The following is an 18,511-nucleotide window of genomic DNA, read 5'->3' on the forward strand; positions in this document are numbered from 1 at the left end:
GATAAAAAAAAATTCTTAAAATTGCGTTATCCGCAAGTTCATTACAGTAAGTTAAAAAAAAATATTTGTGCGAGGAAAATCCTGAGTATCTGGTTTATTAAGAAAAAATTTAAAAAAAAATTTAATAACCTGCGTCAATATCACAGTAATGAAGTTTATTTTGGAAGGGGTTTCAGCATTATCTTCAGTTATAATGAAACAGAAGAGTTTTAATTACATTATGGTGAAACCGTTTCTCTTATTATAACAAAATATTTCCATCGTTTTTATTTAATTTGGCGCGTGGTACACCGCTTGAATAACCTTTCCATGTGTTCCTAAAAACACGGGAAGTTATATTATGACTGAATTAATAATGTTATATAAATTACTGGAAGATTTAAGCACGAGCTAAGACGTGAGATAGGGTTTATTATTACAAAACTAATGGCAGTTATCACAGTACATTTGTGCTAACTGTACTGAGTTCTTTAGTCAAAAGCGTGGAGTTATAAGTTAGCTTATTTATTTATAGGCTTAAAGAACATCCGGATATGCAGAAGATAGAGTTATTTTCTTTTCATTCCCGATTGAGTAAAAATTTGGTTACATTTAAACATTATGTTATAACTTAGGTTATATTATAACTAGAGACCCGTGAATTTCGCAGATTCAATGACCTCCAGGATAGACTCCAATATCTTCTACACACTCGGGCAAATGCCAACTGTTCATTGGCTGTTGACTTGCGAGTCGTCTCGACAGGGTGGCCTGTGATTCGACACTTCTATGAGTGAGGGTCTCTAATTGGCCCTCAGTCCTCCAGATTAACAAAGACCCAATGACAGAAGCAGCACTAAGGTATAATTATTTGAATTTTAGCATAACACGAAATGAATCCGCGAAATTCACGGGTCTCTAATTATAACTTAAAATTCAACACTGCGCTTGACACGCTGTAGTTTGTAAAGCTTATTTATGTTAAGTAAAGTGAAATAAATTTAAAATTAAAATGAATTCGTGTGTTGGTTTACACAACTTCATTAGGCCATAAACTAAACCTTTTAAACTACTACGTGCTAATCTTAGAATTTAAGGTTACAATTAAAAAATAAGCTCTTTATTTGGTAAGAATATTTCGTGCCATGCGCATTCAGAAGATGTCAAACGATTATAAAATGTATTACGTTGTTTGTGTATACCTTTAAAACAGTACCGTTTCTGAATGACTGATAGACAACGCAAAGCCTAAACGGGTGGACCTAGAGTTTTAAAATAGGAGAAAATTTTCCATGAGTACCCCTAGGGGTGCAATAAATAGCGGTTTTTTTTAAATTCTATCCCAAAAGGGGCGAAAAGGTGTAGTAAAGTTTTTATGAAGATTTTTTTTCTTTCAGTTACGATCATGAAATGTATATTTAAAAAAAAATAACACGTACTGCAATATTTTTGAAAGTTCATATTTTTTGGGGGGAGGGGTCGTTAGTGATAAAACTTTTTTTGTTTTTGTTTGAAAATCCCCATAGCAACAAATATTGCATTGTTGATGCTTCCTTCGTCTCCATGGCAACGGCTATTACGTTGTTGATGCATTCTTCTTCTCCTTTAAAATTCCGCGCCACCATTAAGGATGAAAATTTCCCTTTTTCCAAATAATTTTCCCGCAAACTTGAATACACACACACACACACGCACACACACACGCACACGCACACACACACACACACACACACATATATATATATACTAAATGAATATATACTAAATAAAAAAGAACATATTTTATGTGAAAAAGAATAATATATGCTTCGTCAAAATAATCAACTTAAAATTAGTATATATTTAGATTTTTAAGTAATTAAACCAAATATTAATGTCTCAGATTTGAAAAAAAAAATATTTATGATAAAATATTTTTTAAGGAAAATCCGAATCACTCAAAATATTTATTAATTTTTATGATTTATTTGTTTTTGGTAATTCATGTAGGACAACTTTAAATACAATTTAAAATTTTATTTTTTGATTAAATATTCAAAATTAATTCTAAATTTAGATCTGTTTTAATATTTTGTTGAGTCAAGTACGCACTACATGTCAAGTCACACAATTTTAGACAAATGTGATTTTGTACATACTGTGATTTTTTTTTTCATTCCAAGCGATGTTCCATACATAGCATATTACCAACTGAGAACGGGGTTTCTCCGTAAATCAGCTCCCTATGGTTGTTTTTGGACCGGGAAACTCCGGGTTCTCCAGCTAAAGTAAACACTATAGGAGGAAACGTGTCCATACTTTCGCGCTTCGACGCATATTATTTCCTTTCAGCCAATCCTGTCATACGGAGTGGACTCCGAACTCGAAATGCTTGAGTCACGCCCGTGCTTTGGGGTCGAACCCAGGGCCCTTGCCACTCGCGCTCGATGTGTGGACATATGAGGTGTTCTCGTATACGGTTGACGTGATACAGTACAACGTATCGCTTGGAATGTAAAAAGAAAACCGTTTAAAGAAATTTAGATTTGTCTAAAATTGTGTTACTCAAGGTGTAGTACATAGCTACTTATGACACATAAATATACTAAAACGGATCTAAAAATTTCGAATTAATTTTGAATATTTAATCAAAAAATATTATTTTAAATTGTATTTAAGGTTGGCCTACATGAATTACCAAAAACAAATAAATCATAAAAAAAAATATTTTCAGTTAATCGGATTATTCTTCAAAAAATTGTAATATAAAAAAATATATTTAAAACTGAAGACATTAATAATTTGTTTATATTACTAAGAAATATAAATATTTACTAATTTTAAGTACTTTATTTTGACGAAGCATATCATATTCATTTTTACATAAAATATGGCAATTGTTTTTTTTTTATTTAAGATCTTAAAGCATTTATACGTATAGGTATCTCATTTTGAAAATTAATGTCGTAGTTAATACTTAGAGAACCTGAAATTCCACTGTTTCATTGAAAGACAAGTGGAACTCAGAAGACTCGTATGTTTCTTTGACGCCTTCTAATGGTTTTATTTGTATTTTTTTTTTCACGCCGCGAGAAAGTATAAACCAATAAATAACGAACAGCTTGGTCGTATAACATTCAGGTCGTCGAAGACTCGAATGTCTTTTTTTATCGAATATGGCAGCCAATGAAAAAAAAAAATGAATGATGCTAAAAAAAAATTACAGCGCCATTTATTCTAGCAGGAAACGTCTGGGCATTTGCTAATATTTAATAACATTCAAGAAGAAAATCGACAAACTATTTGATAAGTATGGTTATAGGGGAAATTATTAAAGAACAAAATACTATTTGTATTTAAAATTTAGTTGAAGTGATTTATTTCTCTTTCTACGGAATGAATGTCGTTTTACCAATTTGTTATGACTGCAATCTAATTCAAACCTGTATACAATACGTTACATATATGTTTTCCATTCGTAAAAATATACATGATTATTTATCATTTTAGACGATACATGTTCAACAACAACTGTAAAATAAGTACCGTTATGTAAACTAGAATTTGTTTTGCGAAAAAGTTAGAGAATTTATGTGTTTTTTTATGTTATCAAATATAAATTTAAGTTCAAGCAGTTTTTCAAAAACATTTCTTATTATAAATCCCAACATGATTGAATTTCAGTGTAAAAATTGGAGTTCATATTGTTATTTAAAATACTGTTCTACTGTTCCCATTACTCTACGTGAAGAACGTTGTTACCTCGGTATGCGGTCATAGCTGTCCCAGCTGGTGAGACAGTTGTAGGAACTGTAGCGACTCGAACTTCCCATGGTGTCACAGTCACATATCGGAACACACACACACGCACGACACAAACACAGCGGTGGTAAAAAAAACAATGTGTCGGCACGCTTGCTTTGACTCGACCTAAATCTGCTGAAAATTTTTTTTTTATGGTTGCAACTACAGCGATTAAATGCAAAAAAAAAAGCAATTGACCAATATAAACTTTTTTTAAAGAATCAGAAATGTTATCTTCAAGGTTCGGTTTGCTGTCCGTTCCAGAGTTCCCGGTCTTTGCCACGAAAAACAAACGTGTTGAGAAGCTGTGGTGGTCTTGCGCGCCCGGATGCAGTTCCAGTTCGTGTTTAAGAGTGTGCGTAACCCGTACACTCGGAGCGGCGTGCGTTGCGTGTTGCGGCGCTCGCAGGCGCCAGTTCCGACTGGGCGGCAGCGTGCTACACGCCGCGGCGAAGCGTGCCCCCTCCCTCCGCTCCGCTATCCTACCCCCTCCCCTGCCGACCCGGCTTCCTCCCCTTCCTTCCTTCCCCCCCTCCCGTCCTTCCTTCCCTCCTTGACGCGGCGGTCGCCGATGCCCCTGCGAAGGTAGACCGCACGCAACTCATCCAGCGCCGTTTTCACGTCGATATCAAGCTATTATGATACACCCACCCTTATTTTTTTATTTTTTTATCCCACCCCACGCAACTATACACAGCTATCCCTCTGCCTCAACGTTTTGTTTTGCCCCCCTTTTTTTTTTATATTACCACGCGAATACTTCGTAGAAAATGACCAAAGTACCACCACAAAGGAATGTTCTTGGAAAAATTCAAAATAAAAAAAAATAGAATTTATAACTCGTATGATACACCATTTCATCAGAACTGGTGGGAGGCATTTAAGGATGAAGTCGTGTCCGGGAGGTAAAAAAAAAAAAAAAAAAAAAAATATCTCTTTTATTGTTATAAATACAAATGTTTGTCAGGTACCAATTTATTAATCTTTTAAGAATTCAATTAGACTGTAAGTTAATAAAAAAAAGGGCGTTGTCTGTAAAGTCGGTTTACGGACGATAATTTAACGTGATAACGTCATAAGAAAAATTGATGAAAAATTAAATACTTTTTAGTTTTCAAACATTGTTTACAGTTTTTGCAAAAATTTAATTGAAATAATTAGTTTAAATATAATCACGAACAATTAGTAATAGAAATCAACTGAAATCAAACCAATGTCAATAACTTGTTAATTTTAAATACCAAATTGGACAAATAAATTAAAAAAATTAAATTGCTGCTTTTAAAAAGCCCGCCTTAACCTGTTTGATATTATAGAAGATTTTCTCACACGGTGATTGGCTGGTTCTTGCACGCTTGGCTCAGGCGGAACGTGACAATGAGTCATGCTTTTTCGTGCGTGCGGCCGGCGCTCATCGATTTATAAGACGTTATCACGTCAAAAATATTATTAAACAATAATTTACTTCATGTAACCAAAAATAAAAAATAAAACTTAATATCCTCAAAACATGAGGAAGAATAATTACAACGTACTGTGTGGTTGTCACGAAAAGTTTTAATTTTCCAGTGAAATCATAACATTTTGTCAGTTTGCTACGGAGCCTGTAAAATGGGGCAACTGTTTTAAGACGTCTTTGTTTTAAAATGAGCATATTTTAATGTATACCCATGTCCATTCGGTTTTGATTTTGTCTATTCATGATGTTTCGAAAATAGTTATAGCAAAAAACCCGCATTTGTTTTCTTCGCTTATAATATTATCTTTAAAAAACTAAGTTAGTTATTAACATATTTATGAACTTAGATAATTCTTGTTAAGTCATTTACAACGCCCTAAAATGAGTCAAAAATATTCTATATCCAATTTTTGCTATTAAAACACTAATTAATTTTAGCATGTGCTCAAGGTTCAATCTCACACGCCTTGTTAATTTTTCTCTTCTTGTCATTAAATTACTCAACGGTAATTTATAAACTTTGAACATAATACCTCTCTTTTTTATCTGGCGTTCTGTCATAAATATTTTTCAACAGATATTAAATGGTTGTAATATAATGTGTGTAAATCGTCACGCAAATGATAATATTTACGAACATTTGCACACGAGTTTGGAACCGATTTTATTACGTAATGAAAATACTTTGAAAATTTTTGTGACAGAACAAATATAGCAGAAAGCCTTAAAGCAAAGAAATGACATAAAAATAATTGACTTTCCGTGCCTTAATGTCTAGCCACGTTAAATGTTTTTGTTGAAATGCATTAAAAAAAGGGGGTTGATGATTTGGGGGGTGGGGGATGTTTTGGGACCGAGAAGAGACGTGATGAGTTCTTACTGGTCGAAGGCTGGACTGGGACAGCGGCAACATTGACGTCATGGCAGCGATGAAGCTTTCAAGGGGACAGATCTATCCGGGAATGTGCTTTGAGGGTAAACTATAACTAATTGAAACATCCATCCCGTAAGAAAATAATGGCATGAGGCGGGACGCACACAGAATCAGGCAAGACGCGACACTAAACGATGTCTTGCGACAGCTTAACACTTAATTTTCGTTAAGTTATTTCTTCCCACATTTAAAAAAAAAGTTCTATTTGTGACATTCCTTCAAACATGGATTAAAAAATTAGGTATTTCCTGTACAAAACATACTAATATAATAATACGGTACCATACTGAAGACAATATTTATTAAAATATTTGACACTAGCTTTATCCAGCCAAGCGTAGCTGGAATCATTCTGGTTAAATAGAAAAAAGAAAGAAAAGAGAAAGCACATTTATAGTATGTTTAGTTTCACAACTATTTTAGGTACACAGAATTTTTTTTTTGTAGGAAAATTGTCTTTGTAGATAGCTATATAGATTGTCTGGTTTGCCCACTCTAGAACACGTAACATTAAATTGTACATTTGAGAAGAAATTCCTGTCTAGATCTAAACCTCACAATTATAACGATTGGCCCTAGGGTAAGGAATGAAAATTTTAAAAATCAATGTTTTTACCTATCTGTATATTTTTATATCTTTTTATCTGTCACATGTTTGACATAGGTGTGTAGAAACACACACGCGCATTCGAATGAAACGTTACGTCGATATTTTAAAGCAATCGGTGGAGAAATTTTTTTTGGAGATTTAAGATTTTGAACGAAGTGTTAATATAGTCTTCAAACATAGTCAGCTGTAAACACTTTAAGACAGGCCTTTTTTGAGCGCATTTGCATACCCAGCGCATGCGCAGAACGCTGAAGCCAACAGACAGTCTGCTCGAAACGAATTTGGAGCAGTCATTCGACGTTGTCGCCTCGAGTCTGATCGCGGTAAATTTTGCGGCGTCGTACCGCGTCCGATCCTGCGGAAGTAAACTGGTTTATCAGGCAAAAGGTCACGCAAGAGTCGTGTCGTGCCTCATGTGACGTGTGCACGGTATTTCGCGTCACCGAGTGATGCGATGAACGAGCCGAGTATGGCGGAGTGAATCGCCTCGCTGGGCTTTCGATTCCCAGCAGAGTTGACACAGCGGGAGCTGCCGTGAGACGGAGTGGTTTTCTCAGGGTACTCCCGTTATCCTAACGCATACATACATAGTCTCTAATGACCACGATGTCTGTGGGCCGTCAAGCAATTGCTTGTAATTTCAAATGTTGTATTTATTAATACAGATAGGTTGAGAACTTGAATGCCCATGTTAGGCGGTATTTTCTTTTTGTATGCCGAAGCGAAAAAAACGCAAACGCAGCAATGAATCATACTTTTAACATTTTTATTTGTGTCATTTCAGCTATTAGGTATTATTGCTAGGTCCTTCTTAAATTTGCTGCTTCTGTTGTTTGAGGCTCACGATCTTAAATTATGGGTGGCAGTGTATATATGTGCGGAGTTGAGTTGAGAATATATTTTTTGATGACTCTCTTTTATGACGTTTGAGCCTCCGCGGATAAATAAGACTGCTCCTCGTAAGACGTGGGGACGGTCACTGTCTGTTTTCCCATCGGGGGACAGTGACAGGATATGACAGTTTTTAAAATGGTTAACAATAGAAGGCCGAAAAGCATTTCTTCGATCAAACCACTCTAAACTTTCACACGACGTTGAAAACTGCGCGCAGAAAGGAAGAGGGAATTGGCGGTGTGGGAGAGAGAGATAGAGAGAGATAGAGAAGGGAAAGAATGGAAACAGGAAGCTCCGAGGGTAAGTCGGCGGGAAGTACGATTGGGGAAAAGAAGGAAATGGGAACTCTTTGTCTTTTCCGATCAGCGGGTGAAATGCTGCTTTCTCATCCACTGACTCCACCGCATTCACCGGGCATTGTCGGTCTCGCCGGTTGCCCGCGGATAGCGACATGAGATGCATTCCAGGCAAGTTCGAGGTCGGCTTCACTCCCCGTCACGAGTAGTAGCTTCTTCACGTCGTTCTTCTTTCAGAAGCGTTGAGGATGTCAATTTGAGAAGCCTAAGATGTAGGCCCCTACATCAAGCTCTGTCCCTGCCCGAACACGCCCGAATATTCACCTTCGGAACAACCTCGGGATTTGTTTTATTTTTGCGCAGGTAAAATGAATTTAAATATAAAAAATGGTCTGTTAGTTTAGCTACATTAAAACGCTTTAAAACACTATGGACGGATAGTTAGGTTAGTATCTATAGCTACATTAAAATAAACAGAGAAATTTAAATATATATAAATAAACCCGAGGTTGGCCGAAGGTGAATATTCGGGCGTGTTCGGGCAGGCAGCCGGCGTTCATAGATTTATTAGAAGTTGTCACGTCAAAACTTTCCATCGGTGAAACGGCGGGACTGCCAGTGAATCGAGGACTAGAATGTTGAGCCTTGTACCCACGGCACGTGGCTTGGCGATCCTGGGTAACGCAAAATACTCCTTGAAGTAGCTTGGCTTCTGAGTTGTGGCCGTGTCCTTGGCGAATAATTCACCCGACGTTTTCGGTCGACATTGCCAGTCGCCATCGTCAGGGAGCATAACTACCCAGTAGGCAACTGTAGGTGAACTGCTTCCTGATGATGGCGACTGCAATGTCGACCGAAACGTCGGGTGAATTTGTTCGCCAAGGACGCGGCTACAACCCAGAAGCCAAGCTACTTCGGACAATGGCCGTGAAAGCCTGCGAATATTAGGTATTAGCAAATGGACATAAAAATAAATAATTACAACTTAAAAAAATAAGTTAGAATTTTGAGAAACCTTAGTTTACATTTAAATGAAAAAAAAAATATTGTAGGGACACAAAAAAAACTGTTAGACTACATATATTTGACACCATGAAAAAAAAATATTTCTTAATGAAATTTTGACTTTCAAATTTTAAATCATCTTCATAAAGCAATGTTTGGTTTGTATGAAGTACTTACAGACTGATTTCTGTAGTTTGCCTATTAGAAAATGCTCTTTGCTGCTCGAGGTGGATCGGGCTGACTCTACACTTCCCCCCCGCGATGTCGCTGAAGAATTGGGGCACCGAAAAGGCTTGTGCGTCGACTCTTCGAAGGATTTTTTTTCAAAGCCACGCGTCGCGCCGTTAGAGTAAAGATACGCCGAGCCTTTTCATCTGTCGATATCACAAGCGTTCCGAGTGCAAGTATTCACCGACCTTTCGGGGGGGGAAAAATCTCGTACGCCCGATAATTCTCGTGCAATTACCAGTAATAATACTTTCAGTAACAATTAGTCGATTTCTAAACTAACAATTTAATAATTTTTTTTATTTAAATACACTATTTTTAAAATATTTCTACAATTTAACAATAATAACATTTTAATAATGCAATTTTTTTAAAAAAGTCTAATTTTTCTCTCAACCTTAAATTATGGTGACGACTATCAAGCACACAATATCTCAAACTCTTGTGTATCGTTCGAATATGAACTGTACACTTCAGCGCTATGCACGGTGACCTTAAGACCCGGCGTTGACTGACACGCCGCGTGGAAACAAGGCTGCTTCTTCCTTAAAACACACGGTTGCCCGCCTGGCGCCTGACAGACCCGCCTCCCGCACGACACCCTTGTATCTGGTCGGTGGTATGCAACCCGCTCCGCTCCTCGTTCACCTGCCGACTACAGCAGCGGGTCGTACGCCAAAGCTTGGAGCACGTAGGGCTGTCTGCGATGTATAGATATGTCCGAGTTATCGATATTTCAAATTCAATTTTTTTTTTTGAAAATTCATGCCAATAAATTTTTTAAGGTCGACGTTTTTCCCCTATAAAAACAAAATAATAAACAAAACAAAAACAAAATAATAGTTTAAAAAAAATTTTTCTCCCACAATTTGTAGAACATATATTCTAAACCATTAGAGTATGTAAACTCGATTATAAGCAAAAAATAATAATATTTATCCTTGGTCTCAATGGCATGTTTAAGAAAATATATGTTAACCATACATTTTAACTGAAAAAGCCCATCGTTTCCGGGTTGAACACTGGCTTAAGAAGATTATTTTTCCCTCAAAATTGGTTGTAAACAGCAATTGTCTTTTTCATTTTAACGCCGAGTGAGCAAAATTTCACTTTCACTTAGTGACCCACATTATGATTTGAGGGGTATAAAAGGGCGATTAGCCCAAAAAGGGGGGGGGGGGGGAAGGGACAGCTGAATGAACTCAGTTTTTTTTTAAATCTCTTGTATTTAATTTAAGTTTTGCGAAAAAAATTATGTAGATAGTATGTACTGTTCTTATTTTTAACGTCAAGTCTGCAAATAATTATACTAGGGGTGCCAAAATACTGCTTTAAGTAGTAGCAAAGAGAAATGGGGGTTTATTTTCGTGACATCAAGTTTCCAGTTAACTTATTTTTTTACAATTGGATTTGAAGATGAAATGTTTTAAATAAATGCCAATGATAAATGCAAACAATTAAGTTTAAAATGGTAGAAACTGGAACGGGGGTAGTTATTCATATAATTTATGTAGTCAGAAAAAAAGGATAAGTTTCACAGCTTAATTTTTTATTTTTAACACAAGTGTGCAAAATTTCATAATATTCTCCAAAATGGGTTTGGAAAGGGGGATGGTGTATTTTATTTAGAAATATCATTTAGTCAATAAACTTATTTTTACGAAAAAAAATTGACGTTATTTTTCCTTCTCTTTTTAACATGAAGTGTGCAATTATATTACCAAGTTATATCAGTACAGAGCTTTAAGTAGTGTAAAAGGTAGACATGTGGTTTTTTGAAATTTCATATAGATAATTTAATGGTGGTAAATTTTAATTAACTGTAGACAATTAGTTTTACATTTACTTGAACGTCGAGTTTGCAAAATTTTATGAAGAAATAGCCTACCATAAAATTATGGTTGGTTTTTCGAAATCTCATCTAGAAAGCGGGATGGGAAAATCTTATTTAAATCGAACATAGGCAGTTATTTCCACGATAATTTAAACGTAATATGTGAAGAATTTCATTAAAAAAAAGTATTAAATTCTTTGTTTTATTGGGTGAGAGAAGATAAATAATGATTTTTTTTCCAAATGTAATTTAAACGGTGACCCCCCCCCCCCTCTTTTTTTTTAGAAATCAACTATAAACCGTATTTTTATCTTTATTTTGATTGCAAAAAAAATCTCATTAAGTTGTGCTGAAATTCTGGTTTAAGGCGTGGGAACGGGTATAATGTGGTTTTTCGAATCTCATATAGACAGTGACTTTCCCCGTGTTTTGAAGGTTAAGTGTACAAAGTCTCAATTCAATCGGTTGAATAGGTTAGAAACGCACACAGGACCAACGAACAAAGAATCAGACATATATATATATATATACACATATATACTTAAGATAAAAATAATTATATATATATATAAAATAAAAATCATTTCAGCCCTAACTTCAAAGACGTATAACAGTCTCGTGAATCACTTTAGACCAAAAGTTGATAGAGGTTTTTAAGTTACTTTTGTCGTGCATAACCTGTATCCCAAGTTTGTTTACCGAATTCAGGCTTACCCTGTATTTATATAAATTGCTTTTACTCTAACTTGATGTTCACATCACTAGTATAATATACTGTTTTAATCTCCCCGTTTATGTCACTTTCGACAGCCTGTTTTATGGTACAGTCTTGCGAAAGATAATGAGAGTGTGGTCTTAAGCTACACTTCTTGACACAAAAAAAAGACATGGTTTAAGCGTGTGTACTATGATGCAGGAGGTAGGCTTGTTGAACTAGTCGTGTATACATAACATGACAACTGTAAGCGGTATATTTAAAATAAAAATTACTTTAAAAGAAAGTATTGTCAAAAATTCCAACCCACTCTTTGTACCAGATTCTCTACAATTCTGAATGAATTCTTCAATCTTAAACCGTAAGGAGAAGTATAACTGTATAAAAATCTACATTACTAGGAATCTAAAGTAATCATTTCAAATGTATTACATATAGTTTAAAATGTTTCTAAGAAAATTTGTACGATAATTAATGCATACATTAATACATACTGCATACTTAACAATACTATTGTAAGAAACAATGTATTCAGTAATAGGTTCTATGTACCGTTTTGTTGATTTTTTTTTTCATTTATTCATACATTGTATTTTTGGTTATGTAAATAATTGTGATAATTGGTTTTTATGAGTTGTGTGTATTTTTTTTATTTTTCTGCAGGCTGGTCTATCGTACTAAGCGCTGTAATCATAACGCACTGATTCCAGCCCAAATGACATCGTGACAGGACAAATACCACTTGACATTTTTAAACGCACCACTGATGAGATGCACTAAGCCAGGATCTGGATGGCAGGATTTCCATGTCCTCTCTACTTCCATAGCCATTGAGCTCCGAAACTGTGTACACTATACCGCCTTTATTGTGTAATCAATATTGTAAAAATGTTACGTGTTCTTTATCCTGTATTATTCGGCTACACATGGGGTGTATAGAACGGAACAAATAAAAATTCAATTTTCTTGATTACTTGCTAATTAAATGTTACTTTCGGTCGTATGCCACTTGAACGATTATTTGAAGGACATTGAAAACTTATCTCGTCGTTTAGAAAAGAGTTTTGAGATAAAAACCGATGACTGTTAAATGGATAAAAACCTTTGCTTACAGCTGCAATGAAAATTAAGTTCTCATTGAACCATTTCGCAAAGGCTATGCAATTAAGAACTGTGTGTTAACCTCGATTGTGCCTCAATAGAGCCAATGGGTTTTTTTTAAAAGGAAACTTCTTTTTTCTTTGTCGTTCACAGCCACGGAGATAAATTTTGATTAATCTTCTGAACACGGACGTAGTGAACTAGTTTTTGGCCCGTTGCAACTAAGCCTCGACGTCCCAGATTCACATCAAAGAAGTAATTTATCAACAGGAATAGGAGGGATAATACATTACACAGTATTTATATTATGCACTGAAATGTTTTCCGAGTGGTTCTTGATTGGGGACAATTAATTGTGTCTGAGGTCGGGTACAGATATAATTTCTCGAAACGTCGCCACCGTTTTCTTAGAAAGTCTGTTGTGTTATTCTGTGTTTTCGTCGTTGTCTTGTCCATAATATCTGTTTAGCATTATCGTTTATTTCGTCAATTTGTCCAAAGTATCTTTTTGTTTTTATTTAATGTTCTTGTGGTAACTTCGTTGTTAGCCCACTGCGCCCGTGTGTGCTGTAATTCTTGACGTGAAAACGTCTAATAAATCGATGAACGCCGGCTGCACGCACGAAAAAAAGTGTCCCGTTACGCACATATCCCGTTACGCTATGTCCCGTCACGGTCATTGTACGGCTTGCGCCGCATCTATCTCTCTTCCACTCGATTGGAACAACCATCGATTTGACTTTTTCGAGTCACATTAAACTTGAAACACTCCCATTCGTTTCCTACTTTTCCTATCATCGTCCCTATCCTTCTTAACAGAATAACACAGATTCGAAGAAGTTAAATAGCAAACATGTATAAAAGTTATTGTTAAAATAATCTGTTCGTTAAAGTAATAAACATATTTGAATTAATGAGTGCAAATAAAAGTAAATTTATCAAATAAATTGTAGATTTCATTTCACTCCTTCTTTGTATCCATACAAATAGTGATAATTCAATAAAAATGATTCAATTTTATTCATAAAAGTATGCAATCATTTCATCAATGTTTTGTTATGACGTTGTCACGTTTAATTATCGTCCGTAAACCGACTTTACAGACAACAATTATTTTTACAATTATTTTCACGGATTTTTCTTTGCTATGTTTCTTTAACTTTTTTACATCGGCTGATTTTAGCTGTGTGTGTACATTCGTATTTTTGTCCGTTATTTAGTTTTATTGTGACATACATTGTAATTAGGACTGGCGCATGTCCAAAAAAAAAAACTTAAATCATGTTTGTAACATTGTTATCGAATGCGGCTGGAGTCGCAGGTTACTTTCTAAACAACACATTCATATTCTCTCGGAAATGCTATCCACACGTGCCTTGCAAGTAAATATAATAAAATAAATTTGCACCACTAAATTGACTTATATATATGTGGCAGTAAAAATAATATTGATTAAAATTAAATATATATATATATATATTATTGATTTCTTGCATTCAGTAACACAAAAATTGAAACACATGTAATGATGTGTTAAAAATATACCTTTATTTACTAATGTTTATTCTTAGAGACGCAATAACGGGTTAATTATAGTTGAAATTTAATATATAAGTTTTATAGAACATTAAATAATTTAGTTACAAACTTAGTTTATTATATCTATTCTAATCGAGATAATCCATTAAAAATATGAATATCGCGTATTGAATCCCAGTTTTGACGGAGGCAGAATAATAATGTTTAAAAAATCAGTACCCACGGCTCACGACACGGATAGTTGTGCTGTGACCCTTCTAAATGAAAATAGTGTTTTTTTTGGGGGGGGGGGGCGGGGGAGAGGGATAGTCCGGAGAAAACCTACCGGCTCGCGTACCTTCCGACATTTTTTGCTCTTGTAAAAAAAATCCGGAAATAAATCCCGGATAACATTTTAGGGAGACAGCAAATTCACGTGTTTTTCTTGTTCTACGTGTTGCAAATAAACTAAACAATGCCAAAATTGGACACTAAATTCAAGTTGGATTCTTAAAAATAATTCTCAGCATGATAAATATATACTGATCAATAAAATGTTCGCTTTTCAAGGACATACCAAATGTTTAGACGCGAACCACACAATTTTTGTGCGCGCCGCCAGAATTCGCTGCCTGAATCTTAAACTTTGCTTGTCACCATCACCCGCAGATGGCAGCATGAAAAGAAAGAAAATATTTGACTATTAGAAACAGCTCAGATAAAAGCGAACCCACCCGCCCTTCCTTTCAAAAAAAAAATCCTAAACCCTGTATTTGGGCCTGATTTTCGAAAATGAATTTTTAATTAATGTTTGGTTTATTTATCTAAAATTAATAAAACAGTTGATTCACAGTGTATACAATGTATAAAGTTATACTTCCGCGGAATTTTAAAAAAATATATTAACCTGAAAATTTTTAAAACATATTATAACATTTAGTATATGTTTGTATATTTGTTTTTGCTAAAACAACTGAAACCAGTCTGTAAATAATAACAAGAAAAAAACCTTAACCTTATTGATTTAATTCGATATTTTAATATTGTGATAGTATATTGTATTGTTATTAAGAAATTAAAAATAGATTATAGTGAGGAGATTCAAACTACGTCCCTTGAGATCAACATCGCGCGCTCTAACGCTGGGATATCAAGTAGGCTGACATATTGCAAGCAGAATATGTATTATAATTACATATTGTAAAACCATATTTATTATGTATTTTAAAACTTGGGATTAATTTTAATATGACTCTTTTAGTTTACCAAATATATTTTGGGGTACTTTCACATTCATAAAGTTTCATTTGGCTCATCAATACATTTTATGTTTCCTAGTGTTTACGAAAGTTACTGTATGCGGGTTTTCTGTTGTTACAAGTGGGTACACCATCTTTGTGTCACATTTACGTTCATCGAATTTTGTTCCATTTTCACGAAATTAATCATTTTAAATGTCGTTTACCGATAGCTAAGTTGTATACACATAAAACATTTTGTCTAGCTACTCAGTGCCGGTGCAGGGTAAATTGGCACCCTAGGCGAAAAACTTTAATGCCCCCCCCCCCCCCCGGGCTGGACACCCCAAAAAAATTTTCCCTTGCCTCAAAATACATCACGTAAGCCTAAGATTTTGTCAACAATCAAATGTAAGCAGGCTTGTGTTTTTTTTCTTTTTACTTATTACAAATCATAAACAGGTCACCGTGGACTTTAAATAGTTACTTATACCAACATAAACATTCCAAACTGTTACAAAAATATATTTTCATATAGTTTCAATAATCGTTAAACATATTGCATCAGCTGTTATGTGTCGTGCTGAGCCGCCCCCAGCTACTTGGCACCCTAGTACAGGGGTCGGCAACCTGCGGCTCGCGAGCCACACGCGGCTCTTTGGATGTGAAGCTGCGGCTCTTTAGTTCCGTACCAGAAATACTGCATCACCAGGTCATTTATACGGAAAATACTTTTTTATTACAAACCAGTAGTAAGTCTGGTTTTTTTTCCACGCTTGTTATATTTTACTAAACAATATGTCAACAACCAGTTAAATTATCCATTTAAAGCTATCCATCCGCCCGAGGTTTTCGTTTTACTAGTACTTACGGGCTGTGGTGTAAGTGTTTAATTGTTTTAATTTTTTACTAATATAATAAGTGATTATCTAATAAGACCATTTATATTATCAATTTTTTTGTGAAAAAACACTTCTTATATATATGAATATATTTTTCTTATGAATAAAAAAATAGATTATTTTTTTATCGAAAATCTTTATTATGCAAGTACTATTTATTGTTGGCAAGAAAAATTTTTGTGGCTCTTAAAAAACTTTGAAATTTTGTAAATTGTAATTTTTGGCTCTTTCGACTCAAAAGGTTGCCGACCCCTGCCCTAGGCGGTTGCCTAGTTCGCCTATATGGACGCGCCGGCCCTGTAGCAACTTTAATCCATACAAATATTTGAATCTGTTTGACAGGCTTTAAAGAAGTTTCACTTCAAAATATTCAATTATTCACTTGAAAATAGAAACTATAAATGCACGAAAATCATGAAGAAAGTCATGCAAAAATTTTACATTTGACTTGCTCTATACACTAATTCGTTATAATTTATTTTTACTTTTACTTTTCCAATATTAATACCATGCTCTATCGAGTGATCTCAGTTAATTCCGTTATCTACTCACATCTGTTGCCCTTTTTATGACGTTCTCACTCAACTTACACTACTGCAAGAAGATTTTACTTCAAAAACGTCTCACTCTTTGATATACATTTTGCACTTTGACAGTTTACTGAATACTTTGAAAAACTGTCGATATTCAGGACGAATTTAAGTTTAACTGGAACTCAAACGTATATCTTCTCCCTTTAACTGTCACGATGTAAAAACGGAAAACAAATGCTAGTAATACTTGCCTTGATAGTTAAAATAAATTACTAAACGTAAGGTGCTGAAGGTTTTTGAGGCCAAAAATAATGTGGGCGTCTTCGGATGAAGAATAAATTTTCGTACAATGATTAAGAGCCCAGTGAAGAATGTGATAAGGGGGAAAATAATTATTCCCCTCTCTTCCATTCGTTTGACGGTCTAAAATCGTTTTGGAACGTGGGCGTCAAAAGCAGAATTTATATGATGAATTGATTACGAGCTTTTCGGGAAGGGAGAGAATGCATAATCAGCGTTATCTCACTTCTCGTGCGGGCACGGAAAAGTTTGCATTCAGCCCGTTCGGTGGCAGTTATAAATTACTTTAGGAAATTTTATTTTATTTTTCAAAATTGTTTCTATTAATAAAATACGAAATTTTGTAAACATTGGTTTACAAACACATTCAAAACTTTCCATGCGAAATTATATAAGGAAAAAACACATTTTTTGTTAATGTTTCGTGTTTGATTGCCGACAAAAGATGTAATTTGGACTTTTTTTTATACCTGTAAATTATTTTGTCATAAGTATAATTTATTTTTGTCATCGTAAAAACTTTTATCGAGTAAATACAAGAAAAATCATTCTACAGTTATTTCGGTACACTCTTGAACTCAAACCTAGACACACACACACTGAGACCTGTTATTAATCTTCAAAATCAATTATCAATTTACCGACGGCCTTGAATTGGTTTCAATTGTGATATCGACAAGAACTCTTACTGGAATCATCATATTAGGAAAATCACTACCGAATTTCATTTTGTGGGAAGGCAGGTTACCCCTAGGCAAGACGTGACAGACACACCAAACGATAGCGGGTTACAAATTCAAGTCAACGCCATCTGTTGACGAAGTTCTAAACTGAACTGTTATTAGCGCCTTCAGTTCACTAGTTGTCGCGAACTTCACTAAGCGGATGGGTTGCGCCAAGGAGAAACTATATGATCATGTGGCGGACATAGAGAAATTATTCAAACTCACTGTTTGTGTGTCTATGACCTGCCTCCTATGATTTCCTATTAAAAAACTGAATTCACCCCATTTTTTTCACTCCCTTAGGGATGGAGCTACATAATTATATGTAGTATGAATAATGTAATGAGACCTTGTTCTAACATCATATTGTTACGAACGTGACATTGGCCGGGACACGTGCAGGTGCAGATTTGGCTGGCGACTGCCGCAACATGATATGCGCCGCGCGCGCCTGGAA

At 35.0% G+C, this 18,511-nt stretch overlaps 1 protein-coding gene across 1 annotated transcript in view; it reads right to left on the minus strand.

Moving 5' to 3' along the window:
* LOC134541375 (potassium channel subfamily T member 2) overlaps positions 1 to 3,791 on the minus strand; it is a 284,414-nt gene extending 280,623 nt beyond the window's left edge. The window contains 1 exon segment of the mRNA XM_063384799.1: positions 3,721 to 3,791. Coding sequence (XP_063240869.1) covers positions 3,721 to 3,791 — 71 coding nt within the window.
* Between the last annotated feature and the right edge of the window lie 14,720 nt (positions 3,792 to 18,511).

The sequence above is a fragment of the Bacillus rossius genome, chromosome 18, assembly GCF_032445375.1.
Source record: "Bacillus rossius redtenbacheri isolate Brsri chromosome 18, Brsri_v3, whole genome shotgun sequence".
Classification (NCBI taxonomy): domain Eukaryota; kingdom Metazoa; phylum Arthropoda; class Insecta; order Phasmatodea; family Bacillidae; genus Bacillus; species Bacillus rossius.